The 11092-nt window shown below is 31.5% G+C and overlaps 1 protein-coding gene across 1 annotated transcript; it reads right to left on the bottom strand.

Moving 5' to 3' along the window:
* Positions 1 to 3570: 3570 nt before the first annotated feature.
* LOC137621207 (apolipoprotein D-like) lies at positions 3571 to 10191 on the bottom strand. The gene is made up of 6 exons (XM_068351613.1): positions 10090 to 10191; positions 7176 to 7286; positions 6450 to 6537; positions 5875 to 5991; positions 5093 to 5178; positions 3571 to 4178 (listed from the first exon to the last, which is right to left on the bottom strand). The coding sequence occupies exons 2-6, from the start codon at positions 7284 to 7286 to the stop codon at positions 4032 to 4034; spliced, it is 549 nt and encodes a 182-aa protein (XP_068207714.1). The 5' UTR covers positions 10090 to 10191; the 3' UTR covers positions 3571 to 4031.
* Between the last annotated feature and the right edge of the window lie 901 nt (positions 10192 to 11092).

Consider the following 11092-nt stretch of genomic DNA (forward strand, 5'->3'; position numbering starts at 1 on the left):
TGAAGTATATAGCAACACAGAATGTGAATTGATTGCGGTAGAATTTGAATTTGAAAAAAATAGTGAATATTGTAGTTTACAGACCCCCAAATAATAAGGAGTTTGACATAATAATAGAAAAAATAGATGATATATGTAGAAACCATAAAGACTGGACTATACTCCTATCCGGAGATTTTAACTTTCCTTTCGTGGATTGGAAAGAACAGATAGAAGAAAGTGGTTTTATATATACATATAAAAAAGAGAGTAATAGTAGCGCAGAAGATAAGAGGCAATTTGAAAAGCTTCAAGATATGCTATTAGAACATAACATGCAACAAATAAACCACATTCCAACAAGAAAGGAAAATGTCCTAGATCTAGTATTTGTGAATGAGATGAATTATGTTAAAGAGATAATAGTGTATAACACGGGAATTTCAGACCACAATGTCGTAGAATTAATAGTCCATTCCAAAGCAAGTGATCGCAGAGATAATCAAAGCACAAAACGTTGGGAAGGATATGGAAAATATAATTTCTATAGTAAGAATATAAAATGGTCAGAAATAAATGAAGAACTAAGCAAAGAATGGAAAAATGTATTCGTAAATGATAATATACAGGTAAATAAGGACATACTGTACAAAATACTGGAGAAAATTGTAGAAAAATATGTACCCAAAACAAAACAATAAACAACAGACATGCATACTAAGAGACAGAAGGATCTTATTTCAGAAAATTAGAAAGTGGAAGAAAAATCTTGCAAAAGAAAAAAATGTGTGGAAAATTATGGATATAAAAAGTAAGATAGAAAATGCAGAACAAAAGATTATGCAATCGAAAGAAAATGAAAAAAAGGGACTTAGAAGAGAGGACACTTCCAAAAAAAAAAAAAAAAAAAAAAAAAAAAAAAAAGAAACCCAAAGTACTTTACTCCTATGCAAAAAAGATAGATAAGAAATAGTCCCTCTAAGAATTGAAGGACGGTTAACGAATAAAAAAAAAAGGAAATATGCAACATATTAGCAGAAAAATATAAGAGTGAGTTCACGCCAAGAATTGCAAATGAGAATAATGAAAAAGAAATGAGAGAAGAAAATGTTGACTATCTAACGGACATATATATTAATGAAGCAGATATTGTCAAGGCTATAAGCGAAATTAAAAATGGATCGGCAGCCAGACCAGATGGAGTTTCCACGATTTTGTTAAAAAAAAACTGCACACACTGTCACCAAGCTGCTTGCAATACTACTAAGACAAAGTGTAGATATGAGCGAGATATATGTTAAACATAAATTAACTTATATGACCTCTATTTTCAAAAGTGGATCAAGACTAGAGGCAAGCAATTATAGACCTGTTAGTCTAACATCACATATTATGAAAGTGTATGAGAGGGTAATAAAAAAGAAAATAATGGATCATTTGGTTAAAAATAATTTGTTCAATATAGGTCAACACGGTTTTGTGCCCGGAAAAAGTACACAAACCAAACTGATAGCACACTATGAAAACATATACAAAAATATGATAAATGAAAAAGACACAGATGTGATCTATCTAGATTTTGCAAAAGCCTTTGACAAGGTAGACCATAATATATTAGAGAAAAAAATGAGAAAGCATAATATTGTGGGAAGGATAGGAAAAGGGGTAAAAGAATTCCTGCAAAACAGAAAATAGATAGTGGTTGCAAATGACGAGAAATCAGATGAAGATCAGGTAATATCTGGCGTGCCACAAGGTATGGTATTAGCTGCACTGCTGTTTGTTATTGAGATCTCAGACATAGACTGTGATGTTAAAAACTCTGTCGTGAGAAGTTTCGCCGATGACACAAAAATAAGTAGAGAAATTACTTGTGATGAAGATAGGAACTCACTACAAAGAGATCTAAACAAAATATATGAATGAGCGGAGATAAATGGGATGGTATTTAACTCCGATAAATTCGAATCAATAAATTATGGAAACAGAAAGGAATGGTATATGCATACAAGGGACCTGATAACAAGACAATCACAAACAAGGAAGCAATTAAAGACCTTGGTGTAATGTTGAATAGGAATATGTTATGCAACGACCAAATAGTAACACTTGCCTAAATGTAAAGCAAAAATGGGAATGTTATTCAGACACTTTAAAACAAGAAAAGTTGAACACATGATTATGCTTTACAAAACTTATGTACGTAGTACACTCGAGTACTGCAATGTGATATGGTACCCACACTACCAAAAGGGTATTGCACAAATAGAGAGTGTACAAAGGTCCTAACTGCTAGAATAGACGAAGTTAAGGACCTTGACTACTGGGAAAGACTGCAATTTTTAAAACTATACAGTCTAGAAAGGAGAAGAGAATGCTACATGATAATACAAGCATGGAAGCAAATAGAAGGAATTACTGAAAACATCATAGAGCTAAAAATATCAGAAAGAGCAAGCCGAGGTAGATTAATAGTGCCAAAAACTATACCAGGAAAACTAAGGAAGGCGCACAGGACATTAATCCACTACGCACCAGCATTGATAATGCAGCGACTACTCAATGCGTTGCCAGCTCATCCAAGAAACATAGTGAGCATAGATGTGTTCAAGAATAAGCTCGATGAATACCTAAGATGCATCCCAGACCATCCAAGACTGGAAGATCCAAAATACACCGGAAGATGCATTAGCAACTCTCTGGTGGATATACGAGGTGCCTCACACTGAGGGACCTGGGGGAACCCAAACATAGAATAAGGAATAAGGTAAGGCTCTCTCTCTCTCTCTCTCTCTCTCTCTCTCTCTCTCTCTCTCTCTCTCTCTCTCTCTCTCTCTCTCTCTCTCTCTCTCTCGATAGTTCCACATACGCATAGATGCTCTGGTTGATTTATATATATTTTTCCTCTAAATATTAGAAAGGTCCCTTTGAATATCAGTAACTACATTATACTACATTCTCAGCATCCCGTTTGTAAATTATTTTCTGCTTCTAATTTCATATGTACTCAACTCCAGTTTATTGATTTTCCAATATTTACCGGTTTTAAAAAGAAATTATCCTTGAGTAATCTGGATGATAACTGTGAAAAGGGGCTCCTGCATATAAGAGCAAACGACGCTGTAATATTTTGTATATAATCAGTTCATATCAGAATTAGTATTTAACAGCCACGCTGAAGATGATGTATCCCTTGAAGCCTAACATCACTGTTTTATCAGTGCTTTATATATATATATATATATATATATATATATATATATATATATATATATATATATATATATATATATATATATATATATATATATATATATATATATATATCTGTGTTTGTGCAGAGAGAGAGAGAGAGAGAGAGAGAGAGAGAGAGAGAGAGAGAGAGAGAGAGAGAGAGAGAGAGAGAGAGATGTGTGTAATTTTTTGCTCTTTTGACTTGCGATATTGTCTGTACAATTATCACTTGTAATCTTCTATGATTTTTAATGTTCTAGGTAATAATCCTTCTTCTTCTTTAGTCATTTAATGAGTATTATTTGATACTGATATGAATAAAATAATGTAGATGGTATATATCAATTTTATTCGGATTTTTAAATTTATTTTCTTGTATTGCGCTGAGTATAATACAACTTTTAGCTTTTTTTTGTGTAGCCTCTCTAATACTTGATTGTACCAGTTAGTTAACAAAAGTGGTAAATCGATTCTGAAGATATAATATTTTGTTGATAGGGAATAATCATGAAATGACATCATTACAAGTCTGAAAGATTATATATACTACGTCATAATTAAACAACAGTTAACGTTCAAAATGGAAAGTGGCTAAACAGGAATAAACATAATTTTGTATTTGTTTGGAATTTATGAATAATGTCAATCAAGACATTTTACCCCAAAGCTTAAACGTGCGTTAATTATGTCACTCAGTACATAATAATATGCTGATTAATCTCCTCCTTTTGAATAATAAATAGTAAATAATATTATGCGTCAATGAACATTGTTGTTGCAATGCCAGAGTATTTTACTGAACCAAGTGATCAATGTGTTTAGACAACATAAGGACAGTCGTCGCCTTGGTGGACACGATGGAAGAACGAGACGTCGATGCCGTTCTTGGCGAAGACTTTATTGGCGCGTTCTAATGTCGCCTCGTTCGGGTTCATGTCTCTTGTTAACACCCAGGCGAACTGGACCTGTGGAATTTACGGACATTAGTATACATTAATTTGTGCCTTTAATCTGTTTGTATTGCATACCTAGAATAGTATAAGACAGGTTTGCTTGACGTCTGTTCAGAAAATCAAAAGGACATCTATTCCATTGCCTATTCTTTTCAGAAGCTGCTTGATAGGGTTTTACTCATACCATCCATGCAAATTAAGGCAGTCGGAAGTGAACCAATTGTGAAGAATATTTCTTCAGTGTCCTTATTTACTTTTATATGATAACTGACTAAGGATACCACTTTCCTTTCGTTTGACCTTGCCATTGCAAATACTAATGAGTTTTAATGAAAATAGTGCATACCATATGTGGAAATTCTTACATTCTTGTGTAATTCATTGTAAAATATTTCTTAAGAATAGCTGTGGAAAAATTATGTTTAGGTGTTAATTTTATAAAGGCTTATAAACTGGAATATATATGAATCCTTATCAAGTATGAATGATCAACGTACATCAGACTTGCAATTTTCTGCGAGTATTATCAGTTTATGACAATTTTTGTCATTTCGATTATTACTCTAGTCCTTGTAGGTTAAGGGTTGTGGTGGCCGATGTGGTAACGTTCCTGACTGGTGAAAGCTATACGGAGGTTCGATTCTTGCTCAAACTCGTTAGTTTCTTTGGTCGCTGCAACCTCACCATCCTTTTGAACTAAGGATGGGAGGTTTTGGGGAGCTTATAGCTCTACCAGCTGAGTCTTCAGCAGCCATTGCCTGGCCACTTTGGTTTTAGCTTGGGTGGAGAGGGGTCTTGGGCACTGATCATAATGTATATAAGGTCAGTTTCTACGACATTGTCCTACTTGATAGGGCATTGTCACTGTCCCTTGCCTCTGCCATTCATGAACGGCCTATAAACCTATAGATGTGTTTCATACTCACCCTCAGATTACCCTGTACATCACAGTTGTAGACGCAGGCGAAGCTCTCGTAATCTGTGTCCAGAACGTGGTAATCACCTGGTGGATCTGCAAAGGGAAAACCGAGCTACTTCCATAACTTTCTTCGTGTCCTTTATGATATAGTTTCAAGAACATTTATCTGTCACTGTTTTCTTCATTATAGCATCTAGTTAATTCTGAAGGACCTATCATCGATCTATGTGTGTATGTATGTTTGTATATAAAAACATAGGTTCTGGACACAGCTGAAGAATTTTGAGGTAGTGAGAAAAATATGAGTCTTTGAATAACTATGTATGATAATTTAACGCACTGAGTTCACATGGTATGATAAGTCCATTTCTGCTTTTGTTTGGGAGGGAGTAACTCCCGGTTATTATCATTATTATTACTTGCTAACCCACAACCATAGTTGGAAAAGCATGATGTTATAAGTCTAGGGGCTCCAACAGGGAAAATAGCCCAGTGAGGAAAGGAAACAAGGAAAAATAAAATATTTTAAGATCAGTAACAACCTTAAGATAAATATCTCTTATATAAACTATAAAAGCTTTAACAAAACAAGAAGAGAAATAAGATTGAATAAGTGTGCCCGAGTGTACCCTCAAGCAAGAGAACTCTACCCCAAGACATTGAAAGGCCATGGTACAGAGGCTATGGCACTACAACAATGGTCTAAGTTCCCTATTAATACTAAATTTCAGTATAATTCCTATGTAGAATTCAATTCAACGTCAAATTTTGACTTTGCAATGATCTTACGTCCTGGGAATTGCACTGAGAGAACCCCTGGGGCGACCAGGACAGCAGTGCCTGTGATCTCAACCACATCACCGAAGACTGAGCGACCCACGTTGCGGACTCCAACAACACCGTCTCCTGAAAAAGGAGAAATTGTTATTAGTCCTCATTAATGATTTATCGTAATAGGCAGGCAAATACTATTTCCTTTGTGATGGTCTTCATTTGTGGCTCTATTTCTTCTTTGTTGTTTAGTCAGTTAAATGAAAACACAATCTAATGATACAAACCACACATCGTCAACTTTTTTTTTAATCGTTCTAGTATTAAAAAATCTCTCTCTCTCTCTCTCTCTCTCTCTCTCTCTCTCTCTCTCTCTCTCTCTCTCTCTCTCTCTCTCTCTCTCTCTCTCTCTCTCTCTCATTTCATAGCGTATATGGGATTATCAACCAGTTTATGCCAAGTAAACACAAAGACCCCATCAACTTTAGGATTGACTATCCCATACCAGTCTTCCATCAATCACTGTTGTTGAATCTAACCATCTATGTACATTTTTTTTTTTTTTTTTTTTTTTTTTTTTTTTTGTAACTCACCTAAGTCACTGTAAATAGCATTGACGCAGTCCTCGCCTTCTTCAAAAAAGGCCGCAAATCTCTGAGCCTCGTACCATCGCCCTAGGTACTTGAAAACCGAAAGAGAAATCGTATTTAAAAAATGACTTAAATGGACAATTTGGGTGTCTAGTTTGTGAAGTGATTGGCTTATTCTCACATCCAGTTTTATCTAATATATATATATATATTTTTTATTCTATAGACCTTTATAGCTAAAACTGTCTTACACATCATTAGTAAATAATTCGATATTTTTTTACATATTAAGTACCAGTATAGCCAACAGTAGTGATGGTAGTTATATTAACATATTAGCATTAAAGATTCAGGGAGTTATTATTATTATTATTATTATTATTATTATTATTATTATTATTATTATTATTATTATTATTACAATAAATAAAGGCTATTAGTATTGCAATAATTAAAGGTTATTATTATTATTATTATTATTATTATCATTATTATTATTATTATTATTGCAATAACTAAAGGTTATTATTGTTATTATTATTATTATTATTATTATTATTATTATTATTATTATTATTATTATATTTGTTGTTCTTCTTCTTCCTCCTGCTCTCCCCTTTTTCTTTTATTATTATTATTATTATTATTATTATTATTATTATTATTATTATTATTATTATTATTATTATTATTATTATTATTATTGCAAACATTTCTTAATGTACTAACAGGAACAGGGTCGAAGTCAGCTTTGTCGGTGAAAGTAGGACATACACCGACGTCTACATGTCCGTACGTGCAACTGGCAAGAGCACAGACAGCAGTTAGAAAGAGCAGCATCTGTAGAGAAAGACGTTTGTAATGAAATTGGTACAAGTGAAACCATTATTTGACAAAGAATTGATTGGGTGATTTTAATGCATTTAACCAGGACTTTCCCATGATTTTTATGTAACGTATTTTGTGGAGAAGGGTAAGATTTGTAGTGACTTACATTTTAATTTTCATGCTCTTTAGCTTTCATATAAACCCAAGTTTTCTTGTTTCTAGGTCCACTTTTATCAAATTTCTTGTTATTTAGGTTGAGTTTCATAACATTTGCTTGCTCATAAGTCGTGTTTCATGATATTTTGTTATTTCTAGGTCGAGCTTCATAACATTTTCTTGATTTTTAGTTGTGTTGCATATAATTTTCTTTTTTTTATCGATTTTCATAACATTTTCTTGATTTGAGTTCGTGATTCATAAAATTTACTTGCTTATTCTTGGCCGATTTTTTTTAACATTTCCTTGTTATCTGGTCACGTTTCAACACATTTTCTTGTTATTAGATCTTGTTTCATAATATTTTTCTTTAAGGTCGAGTTAAATAACATTTTCTTGTTTCAGATAGAGTTTTATAATATTTTCTTATTATTAGGTCATGGTCTATAAGATTTTCTTGTTTCTATGGCGAATTTCATAAAATTGTTTTATTCTTAGATCATATTTCATAACAGATAGTTTCATTATTATTTTTATTTTAATTTTTAGGTCGCGTTTCATATGTTTATATTCGTAATATTTTTCATTGGAGAGGTAAAAAAAAAGTTCTTTATTCAATAATTAACTTATTCTGAGTAACTGAGAACTGATACAAGATTCGCTTAAGCATAATGAAAAGTTAATAGACAAAAAAGATTTCAAATGTTTATGTAATTTTAACTTCTCGGGAAATATCACACCAACCAATAAAGCTAAGAAACATATCTAGGCTATCTTTATCAAGTAATTTATATTAAAACAGATAAAGTGCAGTAACTAATATAGTTTTCGTCGATGCGGCGAAGAACTTTTCTTTGTTAACTCTGACAAAATTGCTTTAGAAGATACTCATTAACCCTGCATTCCATTTTTTTCTTTTCATTTGGATTATATATATATATATATATATATATATATATATATATATATATATATATATATATATATATATATATATATATATATGTGTGTGTGTGTGTGTGTGTGTGTGTATGTGTGTGTGTGTGTGCGTGTATATATATTTATATTTATATAATTTATATATATATATATATATATATATATATATATATATATATACATACATATATAGATAGATAGATACATACATACATTCATATATATATGTATATATATATATATATATATATATATATATATATATATATATATCTATATATATATACATATATATTTGTGTGTGTGTGTGTTTTTGCGTGTATGTATATTTATATTTATATAATTTATATATATATATATATATATATATATATATATATATATATATATATATATATATATATATAGATAGATAGATAGATACATACATACACTCATATATATATATATATATATATATATATATATATATTTATATATATATATATATATATATATATATATATATATATATATATATATATATATATATATATATATTTACTGTATTTACGTGTATATATATATATATATATATATATATATATATATATATATATATATATATATATATATATATATGTATGTATGTATATATATATGAGTGTGTGTATATATGTGTAATAGTGTGCGTTGTGTGTATTAATAAACCCAATCTTTCCACCCGTAATTGTAGATCCATTAATATTTTCCTGTTGTTATTCAAATGGATGAAATAATCATGAGTATTGTTTAATCCATCTATAGTTGTTATCATTACGGGGAATTATTTATGTAGGGAAGTTATTTTTTCTGATTCCGTGATAAAAGTATATAACACTTAAGTCCTCTTGAATCTTACCTTTATATGAAGTGTAATTAGACTCTATGGGGCAATGAATGAATGTCTTGCTTATATATAATCACCATAGACAGTACTTTACTTTTTTATCAGACCTCGTGACTGACATACATAACACATCATGAAGGAATCGATAAGCAGCAGGCTTATCCAACTATTATGTGGGAATTCGACCACTGAAAACATTACTCATCTTGATAATAGATTTTTTTTTTTAAACAACTTTGTGACATGTGTATTTGAGAAAGGAATGTTTTATAAGTGGTTACGTTATTTTTAGGTATAGTATCCTTATCAATTCTCAGATTGTACTTTTCATGGCAGCCTTGTGTAACTTGATTAACAGCATGTATCACTGTGAACACTCGGTTACTGACTTTTCTAATTTGATTGCAGGTTTCATAGGTTGTACTGGAATTTGTATTCATTTTGCTTTAGAAAAGGTATTGATGTTGGAATTTCATTCCTGAATATATCAGATAAGTTAATCATACAGAATTTACCAAAGAGAATGCATTATCTGTAAAAGAAAAATCATATCGTATCCGAATCATTTTTATGACAAAGCCTTTTCCTTTTGTACTCTTTCTTTCTACTGGTGACAAAGTCTTTATGAAATATACTCGTATTAATCATGAATGTTTATACATTTATTTTGTGACGGTTCATGGAATAACTCTTCCTTATAAAAATGACATCGGATGAAACTCCGATGTAATGATCTATTCAAGACTTTAAGAACTTTAAATCAAAATTATTAAAAGACAATGTCTAAAGCCCATCAGATGACCTAAAATTCCCTAAAAGACCGCTGAAATATTTTACTGGCTCTACTATTACCTTTGCATCTGAAATCCTTCACTGGAATTACCGCTGCCTTTGAGCTCTCTTGAAATCCTGAACTGCTTATAATGTTGTCTTATAGGTCCCTGAAACGCCCTTACTAATTTTATCTATTCTTATCTTGAAGGTCTTAGAAGTTTGGTACTAGATCTGCAAAATCCATGAGGATGATAAACAACACATTCCCTTGGAGGGTTTCATTGTTCACTGGATATTCATATTATAGGAGTCCATTAACATTAACTTTACACTTAATATGCTCATTAACAGACTTAACCAAATTTACATGCTTAAGGGGAACTCGCCACAAAATTGGCCGATGCACACTAACAAAGGCATTTACATAGTCCACAAATGCCATCAAAAGTGGATTTCTATATACTACACAGTGCAACTTCCATCTTTTTGAAATCCTGATGGTTCATCTCAGCTTTTCATCAATCTTTCTGTCTGGTCTCTTTAGAACGAGCATACTATAAATTTCCATGACAACTGACGTAAGTGCGAAGCCTCTGTAATTATTGCAATCAGTCAGGTCCCCTTTTTTTTTTTTTTTTTTTTTTTTTTTTTTTGCCATTTTCAACAACACTCCTAGATCCCATTCATCAGGTTTTACCTCCTAAAGCCACATTTTACAAAAATAATCTTGTAAGTATTTTGGGAGTCCAATAATTTTCAGGGAATATCATCTCAGCACTTATTCCATGGTATCCAAGGGCTTTCCATCTCTTGAGCTTTTGAATGATATCTTCGACTTCAAACCTATTGAATTCATTTATGAGTATATTAAGGTCTTCCTCAGCTTCAGGTATGTCAATAAATTTATTCCCTTCATATCTCCTATTCATGACTTCAGTAAAGTGTTCCATCTAACGTTGCCTTTCTTCATCTTCTGTTGTTACAACAAATCCATTGCTCTTTTTTATGGGTATGTGCTTCTTCTTCTTTGCCCAAGTAGAGATTTCATTATTAATTCTATGAGCAATTCGTACACCATATC

Source organism: Palaemon carinicauda, chromosome 27 (assembly GCF_036898095.1).
Source record: "Palaemon carinicauda isolate YSFRI2023 chromosome 27, ASM3689809v2, whole genome shotgun sequence".
Taxonomy (NCBI): domain Eukaryota; kingdom Metazoa; phylum Arthropoda; class Malacostraca; order Decapoda; family Palaemonidae; genus Palaemon; species Palaemon carinicauda.

What these genes read in the sequence shown, in the direction of transcription:
- LOC137621207 (XM_068351613.1), bottom strand. Translation starts at nt 7,286, where the DNA reads ATGCTGCTCTTTCTAACTGCTGTCTGTGCTCTTGCCAGTTGCACGTAC. An exon ending in TGCTATTTACAGTGACTTAG is followed by an intron (nt 5,992 to 6,449) that starts GTGAGTTACAAA and finishes CTCCTTTTTCAG; the next exon opens with GAGACGGTGTTGTTGGAGTC. An exon ending in ATGTACAGGGTAATCTGAGG is followed by an intron (nt 4,179 to 5,092) that starts GTGAGTATGAAA and finishes TAAATTCCACAG; the next exon opens with GTCCAGTTCGCCTGGGTGTT.